Source organism: Opisthocomus hoazin, chromosome 5 (assembly GCF_030867145.1).
Source record: "Opisthocomus hoazin isolate bOpiHoa1 chromosome 5, bOpiHoa1.hap1, whole genome shotgun sequence".
In the NCBI taxonomy this organism is placed as follows: domain Eukaryota; kingdom Metazoa; phylum Chordata; class Aves; order Opisthocomiformes; family Opisthocomidae; genus Opisthocomus; species Opisthocomus hoazin.
The window spans coordinates 8468675-8490967 of NC_134418.1; the positions used below are offsets into that span (position 1 = coordinate 8468675).

General features: G+C 39.2%; 1 protein-coding gene across 6 annotated transcripts in view; it reads left to right on the forward strand.

Annotated features, from left to right (window-relative positions):
• The window catches only part of MAEA (macrophage erythroblast attacher, E3 ubiquitin ligase), a 52852-nt gene that overhangs the window by 18529 nt on the left and 12030 nt on the right, over positions 1 to 22293 (forward strand). For 5 of the 6 annotated variants that reach the window (XM_075420349.1, XM_075420346.1, XM_075420345.1 and 2 more), the window contains 3 exons: positions 2723 to 2926; positions 19461 to 19583; positions 20472 to 20585. In XM_075420349.1, coding sequence (XP_075276464.1) covers positions 2723 to 2926; positions 19461 to 19583; positions 20472 to 20585 — 441 coding nt within the window. The remainder of the gene's footprint in view (positions 1 to 2722; positions 2927 to 19460; positions 19584 to 20471; positions 20586 to 22293) is intronic. The other variant, XM_075420347.1, reaches the window with a different exon arrangement.

Below are 22293 nucleotides of genomic sequence, written 5' to 3' on the forward strand. Positions count from 1 at the left end.
TGTAAGATGAAAATGACACTGTCATGTATGTTGATTTGGGGTTTTCTGCTTGAACAAGTTAGCTAAGTGTTGAAAAGCTGATCTGCAAAAGACTTCATATATCTAATTACTGTTTTCATCTTTAGTTTGTGAGACTTAGAGGTCTTAAAGGATATGTTTTCTTCACTTCTGTTACTTACAGAAATAAATGGCTGCTATTTCTGAAAGAGGTGTTAAATTTTGCTTGTAGGTGTGTAGTAATGATGTGGAGGAGTAAGTTATTTACTTGTTAAATCTTTGCTGACTGCGGGGGTGTGTCTGAAGGCATTGCTGAATGTTTCGGGTGCAAGGCTCCATTTTAGTGTAATTGCTCATTTGTTTTTGACTGCCTGAAAGACTGTGGGGAATCTTGTAGCTGCTCAGAAAGAACAAAAGGCAAAAAAATTTGTTTAACAGTAAAAGTCTTCTGAAATACAAAGGTCTTGTTTCTGCTCCAAACCCTCATCTCCAACTTTCTTCTCTGTAATCTCTGCCTCGGGCAAAATGATTGTTTTCTTTAGGGCCTCTGGACCCATGTGGAATCTCTGTTTCCTCCTGTGTTTAGACAAGGATCTGATGAACTGCTGAGATGGCCGTAATAGTATTAGATGGTTCCTTTATTTAACACCTTACTCGCTCTTAAAAAGTAGCTTTTCAACGCAGCAGGTTTTCTGGGTTCTGAAAATGATCCTGGGAAAACCTAGGCCTTTGTTTTCGCTTTTATGTCCTGTTTAATATGATTGTTCCCTCAAGTTCTATTAATGTCCAGCAGGGCAAGTCCAGATAGACTTGCTTCAGAGGGTTTTGAAAAGGATCTGTAGCCTTTCTGAATGCACTAGAAGAATCAAAAACCCAGCAAGAGCTGTGTAAGTCCAGATACAAAACCATAGAAGGAGAGCCCTTTGGAAAAAGAAGGGCCTCAACCTTTGTGCCTGACTGTTGTGGATTCTCCTGATTGTGTTCAGAGTAATTCTCGAGGTTGCCTTCACATCTGATAGTACTGCAGACATCTAAGAAGTGAAAGTCAGTTTTGGCTTGAGTTAGTGTTTGCCTGCTGAATAGAAAAGGCTCGCTCAGTTTATAACTTAAAAAAATGACTGGTCTCCAAACTATGTTACAAAATAAAGCTAGATTCAGTCATACAAGTAACTCAGGCTTCAGTACTAAAAATAACGTACGCTATAGACGTGTACATGAATTTTACTAAAAGACTATCTTGTCTAGCAACTAGGGTTTTAGATACTTGAATTTGGTATCAAGGACCAGATCAGAGTCAGGCTTAACGAGGGCAAATGCTTGTAAGGCTTTTCTTGCACAAGTTTTCATTCATTTCACTTTGCTTTTCAAATATTGATCCTTCCAGAAGTCTGTAAATAAGCATGCACGTAAAAGCAATTAGAACCAACCTGTGCTTCCAGAGCTGGAGCTGTTATCCGAGAATGATACTGCAGCCAGAATAGCTGAGGACTGAGCTGGTAGCCGTGCCAGCATGGAGTGCAAAGTGGGCTGCCAAAAGCCAGCCGGTTTATTTGGTCTGTGCTTGGTCGGCAAACCTGCATGGACTTCCCTGTTGCCATAGCTGTGCAGTTACTCAAACACAAGCCAGCAAGTTTAAAGCTGCCACTAGTAAGGCAACCCAACCTGAAGTTGCATCACTAGTGATATATCACAGATGGGAAAGGTACTACGCCTCCATCGTATTCTGGTTTGCTTTTACCTTAGCAAGCATGTAAAAGTACTGCAGGCTTTTTTGTGTTCTGTAGCCTGGTGTGACCCACAGCTCTCGCGTGCTGTATACTGAGTCAGCTAGCTTTGATTTACGATAGGTCTATAATAAAATTGCCTGGTCAGATTTGCAGCATAACTAATCAGCCATATAATTTAAGGTTGAAGGAAAGTAAGTATGATGTGAGTGTTTGTTTTTTAAGTTAAAAAAAAAAAATGTTGTGGAGATATTTTGGACTGTGTGTTTTGCACTGGGAATACCAATATGTTTGTTTTTAAAAAGTCACTCTGCTTCCTCTGGACAAATTTATTTTCCTAAGTAAAGCTCCTAACAGTAGATCCGTGTTTCCAGAGTAGCAGAGGTAAGTAAAATAATACAAGTTTAGCAAAGCTGATGATAATTTTCGGAAAACTACTTTAAGGTCCTTGAATTAAAGGTGCCAAGAGGTCAAATGTTTATACAATTTTCATTATTGCATGACTGATTAAAATGGTTCCAGTGTGTTAGAAGTAATGTGGGCTTACTCTGCATCATCCTCAGCAGAACTAATTCAGTAGGACAGCTGCTTGAGGAAGAAGCCATGCAGAGTTTAGAAGTGGAAATTCACGATTTTCAACTGGTTGGACCAGATGACTGCAAACCTTTAGGAAGCTCTTTGCAGACTATTAAAGCAGTTGCTGCTGCAGTCGCTGCTGTAGTCGATACATTGCTGGTTTTGGACTAACTGCACATTAAGCAGAAAAGTGCATATCTACATAATGGCAAATAAAAAATTATTTCTATGCCAGAGTATCTCAGAACTGGACCAGCCACACTGAAACTTAAATGCTGCTGTAGGAAATGTCTTTGTAAATGAAAGAAATGCTATGGGAGTAACTGTAGAATATGTAAAGAATGCTTACAAACAATTCTTACTGTGTTTTGGTTTAAAAGCAAATGTATAGCTCTTATTTGTTCCTGTTAATTTTTACTCTTTAGGCAGTTGAATCAATCCAGGCTGAAGATGAAAGTGCAAAACTCTGCAAACGTAGGATTGAACATCTGAAAGAACATAGTAGTGACCAGCCCGCTGCTGCAAACATGTGGAAGAAGAAACGTATGGATCGTATGATGGTGGAACATCTTTTACGCTGTGGCTACTACAATACAGCTGTAAAACTAGCGAGACAAAGTGGCATCGAGGTTGGTAGAATGCAGAGTCCCTTACTAACAAAACAGTAGCAAAAAGGAAGTTGGCAAATGAGAACAAGCTGCTTTAGCCCTGTAGCAGCTATTTTTAGGTATTAGAGTGCCTTTATTACTTATGTTTATCTGTTAATCTTTTTAGGCCTGAGTTTGTTCTCATTACTTGACATAAATTGTATTTTAACATGTTAAGTCAAAATTGAAGGTGTAACTTTTAGTTGCAAATTAGGTGCTTTTGGATAAACACCTTGCCCTATTAAAACTTGGAATAATTCTCAAATGTCATACAGAATTTCTTGTTAGAGACCTTTAGGCTGCGGATTAAGCTGTTGGTGGAGCTTCCCATCTGCCTAGCCCCACTTAGATGATGTGTGTAGGTGACCAGACTGAGTAGAATATTGTATGCTGATTGTAGGAGCAACTGTTTTATTGTATCATCCTACTGTTTAGTGTGGCAAGAGGAAAGCTGGCTTATACTTTGGAAAATAAATCTTTATACAATTTGGGTTTTATAGTAACCAGTGTGTTCTTGCATGGTCCATAGAAATTTTTTGCTGTTTTGCTTATTTCGCTGTCTTATAATTCTGTGGTTGTCACTTTCCTTTTCACTGGTTATCTAGTTGGTTTTCCTTCCATCTTGTAATTGCTAATGAAGGGTTTGGAATTTGTGCATCTTGGTGTAGCTTCTTTATGCAGAGCGATGAATCCACGCTGTGGTCCTCTGACAGCCACAAGCACATTAAAACCGATTCTTTGAGAATTCGCTGGTTATTTAGAGAAACCATGTTTTGCTAATTTTAGGTACCGTTTGCTATTTGATCTTCAGTGATTCTTGAATCCTAAGTTCTTTTGGTATTCATGATTCCATAAGGTACGCTATTCTTCTGGTGAAAGTGTTTCTCCTATCAAGGTAAAAATGCCCAGAGTTTATTTAGTTGTGTTATGTGACTTGCGTACTTTGCCTTTAAGTGACAGTTGAACACATCTCTCGGGGCTGGTTGAGGGGAAGAAATTTTTTTGTTACTAGTGTCACATTACAGCAGAGGTACCTGTTCTTTGTCATGTACGACCAGCATATCTGTCGCACGTCTATGTTACTCCTTGGCTGCCTTACCAGTCTGATCCTGTTCAACCAGCAGTGATTGCAGTAAATACCAAAAAGGAAGCAGCAAGTAGAGGGAGAGGGGAGATGGGTTACAAAGTATTAGTAGGAAATAGTCCTGAAGAATCACTGAAGAGGCTGCTATGCCTCACTGAAGATAGCCCATGTGTGTGAATGAAAACAAGACAATTATTCCAGGATAATTGCAGCTGAATGGTCAGCAGCTCTTCCACTTCTGGTAGGTGTTTCCCTCTGGAGCAGGAGCTCATCTCCCGCTGAATCATCGCGTTACTGTACCTGCTGGGTCTGCTGAAAAAGCACTAGGGAAAAATTTTCACTTTCATAGCAAGTTCTGTTATGCCTGATGAAGTAATGCTCAGCTTTGGTTTAGACATGAGCATGGAAGCCTGTCGTGATACACTGCAAGACCATGTGGCATGAAGCGTTGCACTTGTGAAGACTTAAAGCTTTACATTCTGTTTGCCGAATAGAAACTTTTGTGTTTAAAAAAAAAAAAGTTTTAAATAAGCTTATTTAACTTCTGCCTTCAAGCCTAAGTATTTTTATTTGCATAACATCAAAGTAATTTGAGTAACACAGAACTTAGTTGCACGTTGAGTGCACCGAGGCCACATTTCTTCTAGTTTGCTAAAATTATGCATTTTATTCAACATTAAAGTTTACATTTTGGCTAAATGAGGATACGCTTCCCTCGGTCTTTCTTACTATGTGGTGAATAAGTCATTGTGAACAGGTTTTACAATGGTAAGATACTGCGACTTGATCATTGTATAGAATTTATAGTTTTGCTGGTTTAATAAGCTAACTTCTCTATTTCTTTTTATTCTTTCTTGCTGAAGGATATGACCATTGAAATGCTCTCTAATGCTTAATAATGTAACTTTGCTGTGCAGATTACAAAATGTCATGGTATCTTTCTTTCATCCAAAGTAATCTTTCTGTTTACTGTAGTCTCAGCTGTAATTTTGATAAATGTCTCCACTGCTGCAGAATTCAGAAGGACATTGTTGTATAGTGAACCTGGGTGTGTCTATTACCTGATTTTTTTTTTTTTTTTATATATCAAGACAATATTGTTACTACTGGGTAGGCGCTATACCCGAAGTGGGAACATGAAAAAAGGTGGGGGTTTTGCTCAACTTGTCCACCAGCCTCACCTCTAGCTGGTGGAAAAGTTGAGCGTGACCCCGCAATGCGTTGTTGTGGCAATGAAGACTCACCAGCGCTCTGGGATGCACTGGGATGAGCATCACCAGCGGTGGAAGGATGATGATCAGCACTGGTTAGACCCATCTGGAGTACAGCGTCTAGTTCTGGGCTCCCCAGCAGGCACACTGGGGTGTGGAATCTGCTTGTACTTGGGAGATACTCAAATCCAGCTTGAACTGGGCGAGGTCCTGAGTAATCTGTTACAGATGACCTCCCGAGGTCCAAGTCACAACCTTTCTGTGATTCTGTTCCTGTGATTGCAGGCCAAATGGCTAAAAGTGCCCTCTGCCACTATTTGACAAGGCTGAAGGAAACGATTCTTTCCATTTCAGTTGTAGCTTGTGGATCCTAGATTAAGCATCTTTCAGTACCTGTTAGACCAGTCTCGAGAGCGTGCCTCAGCCTGCTTGTTTTAAGTTGCTTGCATGGCTTCTGAATGCTAAGAGACCTGCAGAGCTGCTGAGGTGCTTCATGAGGTTTCAGTGACCAAAAGCAAACCATTAAATCATTCATATGTTTGCCAGTAATACGCAGCAGACAGTTTGCTCAAAGATCAACTATGCACCATAGTGTCCAATTCTAATTATTGATGGGCTGTGACAAATTCTAGTCTGCTTTCGAAATTAACTACCTTCATAGGAATGATATTCTTGAATCCTTGTCTTGGAAGATAAGCGCTTACAAGCTGTGGTTATAAACTAGGAAGCAAGCAGCTATGAAAAATATTGGATGTGAAAAATTATGGGGAAGTTTAAATATTAGAGTTATGAACTAGTTGAAGTTGGGAATAACTTCTGGCATGTGGCATATATAAAGCATAATGTTATACGGCAATTTGAGAAATAAACTACAAACATGTAATGTGTGTGATATTTCTTTAAAAAGAAGTAATGCTTCTTGGGAAAGTAAATGAAAATGTGAGTAATATTAAAGTAAGAGCTGACTGTCAAGGACAGAAATGTCACGTTTGTGCCAAAGTAAATACGGGGGGGAGGGGCGGGATTCTATTGTGGACTTCTTTCTTAATGTCTTCTGGGTCACTGATGATGTGAAAAACAGTTTGGTTTGAAGATATAAACGAAATGTGAAGTTTTTGTTATTGCATACAAATGAAGCTCATCAGTATCAGCTTGTTACACTTAATAATGATCTTATTTTGACTCTGTTATGACCTTGGAGTGCAACACCAATATAAAAATACTTATTTTCATCTGCAGACTCATATGTTCAGCTAGCTGGCAGGGTTGTCTGTTAACTTAAACTTTGCTATTCCATATTCTGCTACTTTAAATGCTATTGCGTTTCTGTGGCAAATCTGGTTTTGGAGGTGTGGTGTTCCAGTAGGAAGTTAGTTGTTGTTTGTAGAGAAGTTTTATAATTAGGTTAGGTCTGTAGTGTTTTGTTTGCTGTTCCTAGAGGGTGGCTGGCTTTTAAATTTTATCCTTTTTTCTAGCCCCTTTTTTAATGGGCTAGGAAGAAGAAAACATGTAAAGTGTCCATATGTTCTTTGCTTAATTATGTAATAGCCATAGTGATTTTTGCCTGTATGACTGAGGACAAGCTCAGATTGTGAAGCTGCCAGTCTCTCTTCCCATATGTTGTAAATTCTCTTTCTATGTTTGCTTAGTTTGTTTAGTAAAAGAATGTGTCCTTGCCTTAATACCCATCCTGTACGAAGGTTGTACAAGTGGAAATGCTGTTTTTTATGAAGGGTATCATACATGTCTGTGTGTTAGGGCAGGGAGAAAATGATTTCAAAATCTATAAACCACTAAGGGACAGGAGAACTACTACACCCTCAGGGAAGGGTGGTCAGTGGCACTAAGTTTGCAGGTATAGCAGAACACTTGAGTTGAAATAATTCTTTTAAATAGCTTAAAACTGGTTAACTTGACCTTGCATCGTGGATTATGCATGCCAGTCAAAGGTTTGCAAATTAATGTTCATAGATCAGTAGTTAAGTAGGTGCATCATCCTTCAAAGATCCTTAACTGGCCATTTGCATTAATACCACAGTGTGCTTTTTGCTTTTGAGAATAGTGGGGGGGGGGGGAATTGAGTATTCCATTGACTCTGAAGGTTTTGTCTAGTAGACATGATTGTTGTAAACATTGACCTGTATTTGAAGGGCTTCTTGACGCTTCAAGCAGAATTAAGCCGATTGACAGCAGTCCTGAAAAGTTAAGTTTTCTTGAAGTGAGAGTTCAGATTTTCAGTTTTTGTCAATGATTTCCTTTCTGAGCAGAACTTCTGAATCTGTGGTAACAGTTATTCCCTGGAGAATATCAAAAAAGGGCAGATACTGCAAAGCCATTCTGAAAATATTTCATAATCTTTCAAACTGGTATTGTAAATATATTTAGAAAAAATAAATTTTGATTAGTATACATGAAAGGAATAGTAGTCACTGAAAGCACGTTATCCTCCATTCTCACCTCTCTGCAATTTGGTCCAGTTCTTCCTCTTTTCTACTGCATAAACACAGCTTCATTTTTCATCATTTGGAATCCATTTTGAATGGATTAGCCTAACTGAGTATTTGGAAAGATACCTACAACAAATTCAGGTGTGTTCCATCATCTTCATTTTGTTATGGAAGGTCATGAGATCTTATTTGATGTCCTTTGGAACAGGAGAAACTTGAATTCTTCAAGTCAAGGTGCGTGGCTCTTAACCAGGTACCTGATTTCTTCTTCATATTATTCATCATCGTTCCTTTCTCCAGCCCCAAAGATAAAGGTTCTTTCCCTGCTTTATGAAAAGATTCCTCAACACTGAAATGGATGCTTCAGCTGAGACCTCAGTAGAAGGTTACGGAATTATTTCTTTGTCTATTATGGGGCAAAATATTACTGAAGCTACCATTTTTGAAGTCGTCCTTTCCCTGAATAACTGTTCCTACTTGATGACTCTCAAACAATGGGAGATGGAAAATGACCTGCACACCTGAGCATCACAAGCAGGAGCAGTGTTAAGTCTTAAAGTGAATGAAAAATGCTCACCAAGAGCTATTCTAATCAAAATGTGATGCACTTAGGTTTGAGGTGTCTCTGAAGCTCACCACCTGGTTGTTGATAGAGTAGGTGGTATTGAACCCATAGCTCCTTGCATTTTTGAGGAAAGTTCCATATTTAAGAAGCTGAGTGTCTTTGCCTGTCCCAGTGGACTGAAAGTTTTGTGTGCCTGTGTAGCTGGTGTTCTTGCTCTGATGTGCAGGGTAAAGGCATTCGGTGGTCAGCGAGTGTCTGCAACTGCAGGCAGATCTGCACATCAGGAGGAATGTGCAGGTAAGATAGTGCTTCTGCGTTTCTGGAGACTGCTCTGTGCTCCACTGAGTCGTTTAACACTGCTAGAGCTGCATTCTGTTTTGTGAATTAGTAGACTCTCACCATAGCAGACTGATAGTAGACTGATAGTAGCCTATATGCATGGAAGAACTAAGCATGTGCTTTGTTTGATGCAGCTGTGTTCTACCAGTCTTCTCCCCAGAAGCCTGAAAAGGCTTTTCAGATTTAACTTGTATGGTTAAGGGAAGTAGAAATGAAATCTTAAGTCTGGAGTGAAACTTAAAAATCTAGGCAGCTTTAAAAAAAAAAAAAAAAAAAAAAAAACAAACAAACAAAAAACCACCATTAAGTGAAACTTAGATCTAGACTTAAATCTAAAATAGTCATAACAGATAAGGTACGTAATACAGTTCAAGACCATTGGATCAGTAAACTTCTAATACTTGAGCAGGGTGGATGCCGGTAGTGTGTGATTGCTTTAGTAAGAAATTCATATGAACGTTTAGAAAAACTTAAGTTTGAGTGAGGGAAGCCATACAATCTTAAAAGCTGTCTAAGTACTTCTCTTAATTATACCAGTGTACCCTTAGAAATCTTCCTTGTTAAGACACGTAGTCCAAGAATGGCTTGTAGGCAAACACACAAATGTATATTAAATTAATTCATCAAAACAAGTTTGTATTTATAACACTTCAATTAGCTAAATAACATTCAGCATAATGCTGGAATGTATTCTTGCCTTCACTGTCATGCAGAACACAGATGAGCTGAGTTTCTAAATGCAGGCTGAATTGCAAAAGGTGTCTTTTGTCCGGAGCTGTTTGCGTCCCTCTCCTGTGGCTCCCTGTTCCCACACTGGAGATGTCAGAGAAAGCTACATGTGAAGGAGCTTCTGAACTGGCATGACTGACTTCAAGGTGCCAGGATCATAGAATCATAGAAAGTTTTGGGTCGGAAGGGACCCCTGGAGGTCATCTAGTCTGACCCCCCCCCAGCGAGCAGGGACACCGGTAAGTAGGTCAGGTTGCTCAGAGCCCTGTCCAGCCTGGTCTTGAATGTTTCCAGGGATGGGGCCTCCACTGCCTCTCTGGGCAACCTGTTCCAGTTAACTTGTGCTGTGTTGAGTTACCTTGCAGTACTAGGCTACAGATGAACAACTCGGGAACTCCTTTGAATGTGTTTTGGCTGTTGGTAGCATAGGCATGGCAGTTTTCACTAGGTTGGTATAATGAACGTCTGGGTGTGTTCATCTGAATTTCAAAGTGCTGTAATTCCTGAAGAGCCTTACATCTGCAGTTTGTGTCAAGCATCTTTGGGAATTAGAATTATGTAAATGTGAAATAGTCAAGATCAATGCAGAGTAACAAACTTTTTCATTACAAATAATTTGACACTTCAAAAGCCAACAACATGAAGTGTGCTGTGATGTTGAATGTATTTTTTCAGTCCTTTTAGATGAAATAGGTTATCTGCAGTGTATCATAACAGAGCTAATTTATTACAAAATACTTAGTCTGGAAGGCTAGTGATTCAAGAAACACTCTTGAATTGAAAATTTTATGTGAAAGGAGAATGGTGTTATCACCTGTAGATTGCCTAGATGTAGAAAAGGTTTTAGTTCTGCCTCTGATTTTTTTCTTATCGTACATTCTTCCTGCCAGACATTCCTTGAAAATGTAAATGTTACTTTACATTTAACGCTTTCTTTTATGGCTATACTAGATGACAGGAGTTTGCTTTTTGTGAACGTGTGTAGTTGCTAATATAGACTAATTCTGCTTGGACAAAAGCTACAGGGCTCATGCTCAACTGGCAAAGGATTCATTGTCTTTCCTCTGCTAGAAGAGGCTACAACAGAAAATGGCCAAGGTAGACCTAACACCAGAGGCTTTTTTCCCCTGCCCGGTGATGCATCTTAAGCTCTAGAGGCTTTGTCGCATTGCTTTAGCGTAGTCATTTATTACTGTGCTTAGCATGGTATAATGTACTGCTGGATACAGTGCAGCCATTTGCTGAGCTACAAAAACTGCTGAGGCAGGAGTAGAGGATGCGCTGGGAAAACAGCTTGCTAATAACCAGCCAAAGTGCTGGCTGCAACTGTGAGGCTCTGCCGGAACAGCTTATGTGCATGTGCAAAAGTAGGCGGATGAAAGTTACTGCATTTGTATTTCAGTGCTGTAGAGCTAAATTATATTGCAGGTTAGGTTGCAAGTTGAAGGTACAGTTTTGGTGACCACATCTTAAGAAGGCTGTTGAAAAAACTGGAGGGAGATAATGCCTGGAAAATGGGAAGGGGGGGATGCTTTTGCTAGATATGAGAGCAAAAGTCGTATACCGAGGAGCTTCATAATCGACTGCAGAAAGATTTAGGGAGGAAACAATACAGAGAATGAGAAGTCAGAAAAATTGGTGTTTGAAATTGGACACAAGGTTAGAACGTGTTTTAATTGCTAGAACAAATTACCAAAAGAAGTACCAGTATCTTCTAGTGTTAGATAAAGACAAAGTTCTTCTGACAGGTAATCGGTCAGTGTGAGTTACTGGGGTCTTTCAGAAACAATGAGGTAGCATTAAAATGTCTGTGCTATACAGAGGCCATGGAAGATGCTCTCAAGTGAAAGCTCGGCTGCGTACACCATGGGATACCGTCTGTAGACAAAAACGTCTCTGGCTCTGCTGCTGATGAATCTGTGGTTTGGCTGTCTGTCTTAGCTTTTTTTCTAACAGCTAGCACTGCAGCTGGCTTTTGAGTAGGACATTCTGTCAATTGCTCTGTTTATTTTCTTCGTAATCCTGTTAATGTGTGTAGCATTAGAACACTTAATAGTAGTTTAATGAACTTCAGACAGCATTGTTTTATGAGCAGGGAGTAAGGAGGCCTCTTAATGTTAATTTGTGCTTCATTTTAACTGATCTTCAGTAACTGTGATGTTGCTGTATTGTTACCACCCATTCCATTGTTTTCTTCATAATTTGTGTTTCCCTTCGATCTCAATGTAGTTCATACATACTCTGCATTGACCCTGAAGGAACTGCTGTAACAGCAGCCTTTTATTCCTCCCCTTGTATAGGGGCAGAGGAATTGGGTTCTGGTCTCAGGTCACATTACTGCCATCAAGATATTGCTCTGTCCCGCTTCTCACCTGTACCTCATTCTTTCTCGCTGCACAGGTTTTCAGGTAGGCAGTGTTGCTGCGGTGTGTTCCAGTCTGCCTGCTCCTGCCAGCTGCTGTCTCTTTTGCTGTTTCCCCACCGCAGAAATACGCTAACCTCTTTCTGCTTCCCCAGGTGGTCCTGTTGTCTACCTTGCAGCTCCTTGTGGCTGCCTTCTTCCCGAGTTGTGCAGCGGTAACCGTGGCGTCTAGGTGATCCCTGAATTTGCTGTGTATTCATCACAGAGGAAATACTAACAAATTAATACAGAAGAGTAATCTGACCCTTTGTAACTGTTCATTATTGCGTTTCCGTTTCAGCGCTTGAGAACGGAACTATATTGAAGGTTAGGTTGAAAGTTGAGGGTATGTAGCTCAGTGCCTGAGTAGTCATCAAAAACTTAATACGGCTCTTTTGAAGTTGTTGTTTTAGAGTGGTCTAAGTGTTCATTGTATTTCACATCCAAGTAGCTTAAATGAATGCTTACCGTACTACTGAGTGCTAAAGTGTATCAGCAAACCCTTTTTTAACGTGAAGGTAGTACTCTCATGCATGTAATATGTACAGTTAGTTGATCTTATTGAAACTGTCATCAGTACATACCCTTGGCAGCAAGCCACTGATAGCTTGAGGCATACTGGCCTATTTTCAATTTCACGTTGATGCTGGTAAGCAATTAATAATAAATTTGCATGTTCCAAAATACATAAACAACATCTTAGGGGATTCATAATATCATATTTTATACAACAAAATAGCCTGGTTTATGATTGAGTTTTCTTCCCCCCCATGAAGCTTTTTTCTCTATAAAATGCCAGCTATTTTCCACCTGAATAAAATCTCTTTTTTATCTTGTCTTAAGCCTAGCTTTTCTTTTTGATGAATTGTCTTGTTTTGAGGATGGCTCATGGGGGACTTGAAAATATCAAGTATTAGTACTCATTTCTGTTTGGTTTCAAGCCTTGCTAAAGATTCACATTTCATATGTGAAATATTCTGGGTTTTATTTTAATACATAAATGTTCATGTGCATGATAAAATCCCTCATAATTCATTCCTTTTGATGGCTTTCCAGACTTGTGGCTGGAGATGTCGTAAAATAAGTGCTTCAGCTCATGTGCAGAGTGGAGACTGATGGAGAGGAATGACTATTGGCCCGACTCCTGCAAATCTTAAAATATGTTATGTAAATTAAAACTCTTACATGAACACTACAGAAATTTTGAGCAAAAGCCATATTGCTACTAGAGAAATGGTGCTTTTGTTCTTTTTAAGCCATGTTTGACATCGGATCAAATGCAAAGTTGCTATTTTGCGATATTTGGTGCTGAAACGTATGAGCAGTTTTCTTGGTGAATTTAAAGAGCCACACATCTAGATCTGAAACTGCATATTGAAGGGTTTGGTTTTAATATTTGGGGAATGGACTGTTCAAAGTGCTGTCTTGTATATGATCATGACTGACTCTTTAAAAACGATTTGTAGCAAAGTTCAAATTTTTACCTGCTGTGAAACAAACTCTATCTCTCATGCTGATCTACGTGTTGCTGTCTTGTAGTTAGGACTAGATCTAATGAAGGATTGTAATTTTAGCAATAAAATTTAGTTTGCTTGATGTGTAGTTACAATGTAAAGATGTTTCACTTAAAGAAAAAAGTTGAATGGAAGCTTCTGCATATGTGCTGATGTCAAAACAAAGTCAGAGCTTTCTAAAGGCATCCCAGGGGCACTCTTCAGTCGCCCTGTTTGAAGAAGTCACTTCTGGCATGTGACTAAACCAGAACTCCTGGGTGGAGTTACTGGTGTCGAACTCTGATATCTTTGACTACTGAGATGCAGTTAGTTTGTAGTGAAGTGAATAAAGTTTGCCTTTGGAATAAAAGAATTCTGTGCAAGTACTTCAGCCATGTTATCACAGAATCACAGCATGGTAGGGGTTGGAAGGGACCTCTGTGGGTCATCTAGTCCGACCCTGCTGCCGAAGCAGGGTCACCTACAGTAGGCTGCACAGGACCTTGTCCAGGCAGGTCTTGAATATCTCCAGAGAAGGAGACTCCACAATCTCCCTGGGCAGCCTGTTCCAGGGCTCCGTCACCCTCAGAGGGAAGAAGTTCTTCCTCATGTTCAGACGGAACTTCCTGTGCTTCAGTTTGTGCCCGTTGCCCCTTGTCCTGTCACTGGGCACCACTGAAAAGAGCTTGGCCCCATCCTCCTGACACCCACCCTTCAGATATTTATAAGCATTTATTAGGTCCCCTCGCAGCCTTCTCTTCTCCAGGCTACACAAGCCCAGCTCCTTCAGCCTCTCCTCATAGGGGAGATGTTCCAGTCCCCTCATCATTATCAGTAGTTGCACAAATCCTACCAAAGAAGAAAGGCAGACAAGTTTGACAGGCGTTCACTATTTTTAGCAAGACTCTGTTTCTTCGTATTTACTTAGTTCCTGTAAACATGTGGAAGAACTACTGCTTTTTTCCGGTTCACTACTGAATTTTCTTAATTGTGCAGGACCTTAAAGCTACAAACTTTAGCTTTAAATTACGGTAGTTCACACTTCAATAGATGTTTCCAGTTTCTCACTTGGTTCACAACTTTGCAATAGACATTGTTTTGTTTAATTTCAAATTAATGTGAAGCTAAAGTATCTACCAGTTAACAAATTACTGTACTACCTTTACGTGCACTTTCCCATTATTTCATAGCTATTATTCTTCATATAACCTTCACTGTATTTCTGTGAATCACTTTTTCTTCCTTTCTGTAGCACGACCATGTGAATTCATGGAATTCTGGGCCCATTTTCATTTTCCTCTTGGTTTGCATGTCTGAAACTACTGTTGAAAGTAGTGGTCATTTTTCATTACAAAGCAGTTATTCCATGAAGTCTAGAACTCGTGGAGCCTGGCTTCCTGCGGGTGTGTCCCAGGGCTGATGGAGACTGTGTTCTGAATGCCCCCTCTGTGGAGAAAAAGTTCAGCAGATCTTTCTGGTGTTGACTCTTTGGTATTAACCAGGTCGTGTTTGCTGCAACCTTTCCTGCAAGTGAGAGTGGGCACGGGAGACTCCCAAACACAGGGCATGGCGAAGGAGAGCAACCTGGCGACGAGTGAGATCCCCTGAGGACTGGGCCCCTCTCAGCTCCTGCTCGCACGGACCAGGGGGTCCTGAAGCCGTTCAAAGGAGGGCATGTGCAGATGCGTGCTTGGGATGGTCTTACTAAGAATCCATCTCAGAAAATGGAAATGCCATACCAGGATGTAGCTTTATGTTGGCCGGGAGTATATATGTAGTAATAATCATCATAAAGGAATCCATTCTTCATAGTATTTTATACCTTCACAGCTGGAGTTCTGTGCAGAATCGTAGAGTTGGTAACCTCCCTCCCTGGAGGCACTTGCAGCTTAAGAGGCAGCAGTGATATTTTAAAAGCTATATATATGTAAATCAGAGCGCAGGGTGATGGATAGATGTATTCTTTGTTCAAATAGGTCTCTCTGATTTCATTTAAGTGTCTTCAGCCTTCATGTGCAGTTTTCTCTAATAACTGGGTTTTTTTCTAAGGTTTGAGCTGTTGGAATTAAATAGTCCTTTTATGATAAAGTTCATCCGGTGCTTAAATAGTTACCCTTCTGATACCTGGTCAGTGACTGTTAAATAAGGGCAGGTTAGTTCACTACAACAGTTATTTTTAAGCGTAAATGATAAAATCTAGGTGGTACTTCCGTGTTTGTGCTAGAAGGAAGAAGAATGCTTGTGCTGTGTTCCCCGTCTTTAGTGTTTGGATAATTGTCAGTAGTACTTACAGACAAGTTCTCCTCCTTGAGCCATTTGAAACTATTTCTCAATACAATTGTGGAAGCCTGACTAAATGCAAGTTTGATGTTAATCAGTCTTCCTCCCCAGCATCAGGTATTCTGCATTTCTAAGCAAGTTAAGGCAAGGTACTTTGGGCAAAACCATCACAGCGATGCACAGGAGGCTGGAAAGTCCATGTGAAGAGTTATGGTGTGCTAACAGGACTGAAATAATCTGTGTGCAGCGCACGGTTCTCCTATGCTTCTGCAGTACTGGAAGTAGAGTACTGCAATCACTTTTACGATGTGAAAAATGAAGTTGTGAAATGAAGGCAGGCTTTACAGTGTTGCAAAAGATGGTAATTAAAGACTTTAGAATGGCTTTTTAATTTATACACAAGTCACAAAACATTTTCCACGATGCTGAATGCTATGTCAGTTGGAGGGGGAGTGTGCAGCAACAGATTTTTTTTCTCCAGCTTTTTTTCCACCTGCAAAACCGATGAGAATATTTCTCTAAAATGGCATATTTACATTCACTCAATTTTACATGTAAACAAATTATATGAGAGGCTCTTCCTAACAGCATACTAAGTCTTCACGCTGTTTTGGGAACTGAGAAAGACTGTGTTTCTGTATGGTCTACAGCCAGTGCAACTCTGAATTGCAGAATAGCTTTACGAAACTCTTCAGCATTGGGGTCTTAATGGGGATTTTCCTGGTTTGAACATGAGATACCACTTACAGCTGCCAGCGCCGTTAGCTGCTTCCCATCCATACAAGATGTGGCAGACAAGTAGTTCTCCAGTTCTGGCCTGTGCAGAAAAGCTGTGCTGATTTTTTGAAAAAGCCAGATAATCCTCTCATACCCCTTTCCTCTATTTCCTTAGTCCTAGCTAATGAAATACGCCATGGAGAAGCATCACGGATAGGCACTACCAAAAAAGGAGGATAGGAAGGCGTGATCAGATGTAAAAAACTGACATGAGAATGTGTGAGGTTTTTAAAGGCTTATTGCCTAATTGTATCTTAGTATGTCTCTTCTATCAGTCTACAGGATTAAGACTTCTAACTACTTTATATCAAATGCAAAAGCTATTTCTTTCCTTACAAATGGATTTCTTAATGCTTTTTTTATATTGTTCCCTAACTTTCTATCTAGTCAGCAGAGAATAAAATCCTATTTACTGGTGCAATTTAAATGTGATTGTTAGTTCTGAAAGGAACTCTTTTAATTAAAAATGTTCTTCTCTGTTTTGTAGATACATACTGTCTATTTGATAGACACGGCTGCCAAGCTTTGACTTCTTTTGGCAACTGCAAATCTAATTAGCATTTCTGTACCTAATAGAATCTTTTTATTTTAAATTTGCAAAAAGAATGTATGAATTCTTTTTATTTGTATTGTCTGCCTCGGCAGCAACTACAGTCTTTTTGCTCACAGTTGAGCATTGCTGTACTAACACCTGATTGATAACTGCATCTCGTCGGGATTTTCTCAACAGCTCATTGAAACAAAAGAACTGCTGCCCTTATGCCTCTTTAAAAAAAATAAAAATGTCTTGTGATGGAGCTTAAACTGTAAAAAGGTATCAGATTAGATGGAACCAGTGATTTGTTGTCTGCCTAGCATATCCAGCCCTTCTTAATGTAGAAGGAAATGTTGTTCTCTTAATTTGGTGTAAAAGTAAATGCTGTTCATTGAGAGGGGACATAGCTCAAATAACATCTCCATACATCTCCTCAAGCTTAATATTTTTAATTCAAATCGTCTTTCCATTCAGCAGCTGTGTGGAAAAATATTCAAGGAAGATAACGAATATGGCTGCATTATGTGTTAAATTGCTTACACAGATGAGTTACATGGGCAAGAAGTTCTTTTGTGGTCACCTTATCATGCACAGGGGAATAATGCATTTCTATTTGCCTCTTGAGAATATCATCAGAAAAATGTCAGACAACCAAAAAGGACGATTACTCTCATGTTCTTGTGGGAAGCCTCTAAAAAAAAAAGTTTGCATTCTTTCAGTCCATCTGCAAACACACTGATAAAATAGATATATTTTTTTTAATCCTTAAGGGGATGGGAGGACTCGGCAAAAGTCCGATCTTAATTTTGTTCTGTAAAGTTGTAACTGCTTTTGCTCTGACCTGAGTCTGGCTTACCTGGATTTGATACCACTAGAGCTGCATGAGGCCCTTTATTCTTTCGATGGTTTTGTTGCTATGGTCATACAAGCTATAAAATGTAGTTGCATGTCAACTATCCTTAATATTTTGTTTTTAAACTCACATTCAAGTCATGAGAGAAGGCATTAGTAAAAGCTGCAACTTGTGTTGCACTTCAGAAACACAGTTTTGTAAATAACCATTCTGACAAACCTAACATGGTCTGGACCATTTTTCCAGTAGTATTAGACTTCTTGTATTTATCAGGAAAAACTGGCTAATGAAAGGCGAGATGCGAATGCAATATGCCTGATGCTACTTCTGTTTTTTAGCTTTGTCTCATGGAAGGTATAAATTCTGAGACTAAGTGTATTCAGCTGTTCTAACAGCTGAAAATGCCATTTATTTCTGAGAGTGGTTTTGTTCACTAGAGCTACTGTAATGTTTGTGATATTCAGCATTTCAGTTGTATAATTTTCAGCATTTTGCTGTGAAGTCTACATAAAAATGAACTTGTTCAAAATTAGAGTGCATATTAATCAAATGCTTTAGTGCTGGATTTCTGTTTGACTGTTGAATTATCGTTTCTCACAGTGCATTTTGTTCAGCAAAGTAGGAACCGCCAAAGCATGACATATTTATGCAGCTCCAGAATAACTTCCAGCAGGGCTAATTCAGAACGGATCCTGTTCATATCGACTTGGGAACATCTACCTAAGGGGTTTTTTTTCAGCAAAAATATATGAAGAAAAAAAATATTTTTTGATACACTACTAGATCTTAAATTGTGTTCAGTCATGTTTGTTGTGATTGATATGAATGTGTAAAGCTGCTGGTAATTACCAAGTAGTAGCACAGGTGTATTACAGGCTTGCTCTGGGCAAATCTGGTACTAGATTGCTGCTTTTTCTTCAAAAATATTTGCATGTGACAAGCACTTGAGGCATCTTGTGGCCCACCCATTACCTAACTGTTTTTTAATATAGTGACTTTGTTTTATCAGCTCGATGTTGAATGTTGTAGATGAAACTACTGTAAGCAATTGAAGGTCTGCAGCTTACAACGTTAAGCAAGGGAGAAAATATATTGGAGACCTCAGACCCTTGTAGGACTTTGCTTATAACTCTGTAGTTATAGGTGGCTAGGTAAAGTAGATATAGATATTCTCCTCTTTTACATAGTTCTTTCTCACTTGAGCAAGTGTTAGGATATTATCATAGTCCAATTGACATAGTAGGCCGAACTTTGAGGAAGCCCAAGTGCTCCTCTGAACATGAGGAAGAACTTCTTCCCTCTGAGGGTGACGGAGCACTGGAACAGGCTGCCCAGGGAGGTTGTGGAGTCTCCTTCTCTGGAGATATTCAAGACCTGCCTGGACAAGGTCCTGTGCAGCCTGCTGTAGGTGACCCTGCTTTGGCAGGAGGGTTGGACTAGATGACCCACAGAGGTCCCTTCCAACCCCTACTATTCTGTGATTCTGTGATTCTGTCAGCGGCACTGAAGTGATGATGGGATCTGGTCGCTTTCTGTGCAAAGCTCCTAGGTTTAATCTTCACTCTTTCTTGTTTTTCCAGTTCTGTGTATAAGTAGAAAACTATTGTCGCTATTTCTCAGTGCATGGAAATGCAGTCTTTGAAATATACTGTACAGCCTTTTTGTAGAGTACTGTCCTAAAAATCAGAGGTCTCTAGAACAGTCTTTTGTATTTCTGTATTCCAGTTCTGTTGCAGAGTGGGTTGCTATGTGAAGTGTCAGCACAGTTTTAACAAGACTTGCTTTCCTTTTTGTTTTTGAAGGACTTGGTAAATATCGAGATGTTTTTGACCGCTAAAGAAGTGGAAGAGTCGTTGGAAAGACAAGAGACTATGACTTGCTTGGCTTGGTGTCATGATAACAAATCCAGGCTCAGAAAAATGAAGGTATGAAAATGCAACATGTTGATGTTTTGTTGAAATTGTTTTCCAAATGTTTTCTAAACTGCTTGGATATTTGATGTGGTCAATTTGGTTTAAATTATAGGTCTTGAATGAGGCCTTGTATCAAAGTAAGGACAGTAAGTACAAAAATCTGCTTTTAAGAAGGCGTGGGCAGTTGGAGCTAAGCTGGCTCATGCAAACACCAGATCTGAAACTAAGTGGTAGGTGATCTTATGGATGCAAGTGTTGTCTCAACAAATCATGCTCGAATAAATAATAAAACAATTTTAGTGTGACTTACATACATCTAAATGCAGAAGTATGTAGTGTCTTGATGCATGTGAACTTACGTTTATAACTCTTTGCATCCTGCGGAGAATATGACTCAGTTTATGTGTAAAGGTATCTTAAGAGTGAGATTAATTGGTAAACCTATGTCTTCAGGCTTAACATGGAGAGAAATTCCATACAGATTTTTGTCTCGGTATTTTTGAAGTGTTATATATAGGAAAATAAAACTTGAGTACAGAACGAACTGTCTGTGAGAAATTACTGCTGAAATGTTTTTAGCAAAAAAAAAAAGCTGAGTCTAATTAAGTAATAAACACAGTCAGTCTTTTTCTAGCCATTGAATTCCAGGACCTGAACGTGCTGTATACTCATTCCTGTGCACTTGGTTTAAATTTCCTTGTCTCTTAAATTCTGCATTTCAAAACATGCTGTAATGTTTTATAGGGCTTGCAGAAATCTGTTTTTAACTGATATTAACCAAAATCCCTGCCTCCCTCAAAGATGCTTGTGTCTTATTTTTTTAAACTAAGCGCTTTATTTAACCAAAAATGTTTGAGTGCACTTAATGATAAGCGAAGAGTGACGTTCTCTGTCACTCAGGGGCTCCAAAATGAGAACGAACCGAAGATGGGACGCAAAAGTAAATCGGCCAGTGATTACTCTAACGAAAATGATGATCTTGTTATGGAAACCATTAAAGGAAAACCAGAATTGGTATGTAGACACTATTGCATAATTATACTGCTAAAAAATCCCCATTGTGTGATCTTAATATGTGAAGTAATATAAGAAATAAAATCTGAATGTCTTTCATCACCAATCTTCAATAAACAATAAATAAGGAAAAATCTTCCCCATCTCTCTTTTTGGAAAACAACAACAAAAATGTATTTCTGCAAGCCCTACTTTTTTTTTTTTTTAAAAAAAAAGAAAACACACACACAAAAAAACCACCAACAACAAAGCAAAGGCCGTGAGAGATCAGAGTTGGAAAAAGAGAAATCACTATGCTTCTTTTTGAAACACAAATAAATGTTTCTTCTGTTTCTGGTTGCTTAGCTACTCATCAACGTTAATGCAAGCCTAAGCTAAAAATTAAACTGTATGTGTCCTGGGAAAGCACGCAGTCCTGTAGTCTTTACAGATGTGAGCTATCGAAACTCTTGTGCGTAGCTGCTGTGGAACTGTTTGAAGGTATATGAAGCATCATCGGATTGCCTAGGACTCTGCTTCTAGTTACACTTGTCTGCAGAACCCATACAGCCGCTGGCTTGCAGCTTGCTTGAAGATTCATAAAAACAAAACACAAACTCTGAAGATTGTTTTGGGATGTGGGTTTTTGCTGTAGAAACATTTTAACAAAATACTAAGCCCTAGGATTTAGTGTCATTAACAATTAAAAGCTTGATCATTTTTTTCTTAGAAATGAACTTAGCTAAAATTCTAAATGAGGGGTTTGTGTGGATTTGGATAACAGGGTATTTTAAAATACTCCTACTGGAAAATTTCAAATGAAGTAGCGAAGAAATTTTTATTCTCTGCGAAACATGGGCTTGAGTACAGAAAAATGCACAGTTGGGAAATAACTTATTTTCTGTTCCTTAAGTCCATTTTAACATATGACAGAATGCATCATTTTTATGTTCAAATAGCTTACACTTCAAATCTTCTAATAAGCAATTGTTGCAATGTGTGCATTAGTCACCCCAGGCAGTTAGCCGATACAAATTTTGAGTTGCTCAAAATCCTGCTGAAGTCACTAAGGAGTCTTGATCTTACTGTGCTGATGGACAATAAACAAAAGACAACTATTCATTAGAAGCATAGGGGAAGGAAAAAAACATTTGCCAGATGGAGCAGGGCAACCCAAGGAATGCAGTTCTTTTCAAGGTTCAGAGGACTTTGGGTTTTTGTTGTTCTCTTAAGGTAATAAAACAGTTGACTGTGTCCCTATAAAGAAGCGTAGTGACTTGTGCTTTTATGGGGGGAGAATCCTTTTTCTTTTTAATTCCACGTATTCAAAGTTTTTTTTATAGATTTTTGTGAACTGGTGATGGAATTTGATTTAAAGGGGCACTGTCAACTTCATTAGGCTTCAATTTTTACCTTTTTCCAAAAACAGGTAAATGCCACTTGGTTTTCTTGTTTGAGACTTGTTTCCAGCATGGCTTTTAGATGTTTGACAAGAAGAGCGGGCTAGAAGTCTGAAGAAAGGGAGGGAGGGAGGGAGAGGATTGCGGCATCTTAAACTGTGCGCTGGTGTTCTGTTAATGTTGGGGGCTTTCAAAGTAGTGTTCAAAGACTTGCAGTCTTCTGAGTAGACCTCTCTTGTCTAAATTATCACACAGCCCCAAACTTCTGCTGAATCTACTACTTTAAATTGTAAGAAAGTACAAAGAAACCACCTGTTACACTCACTTGC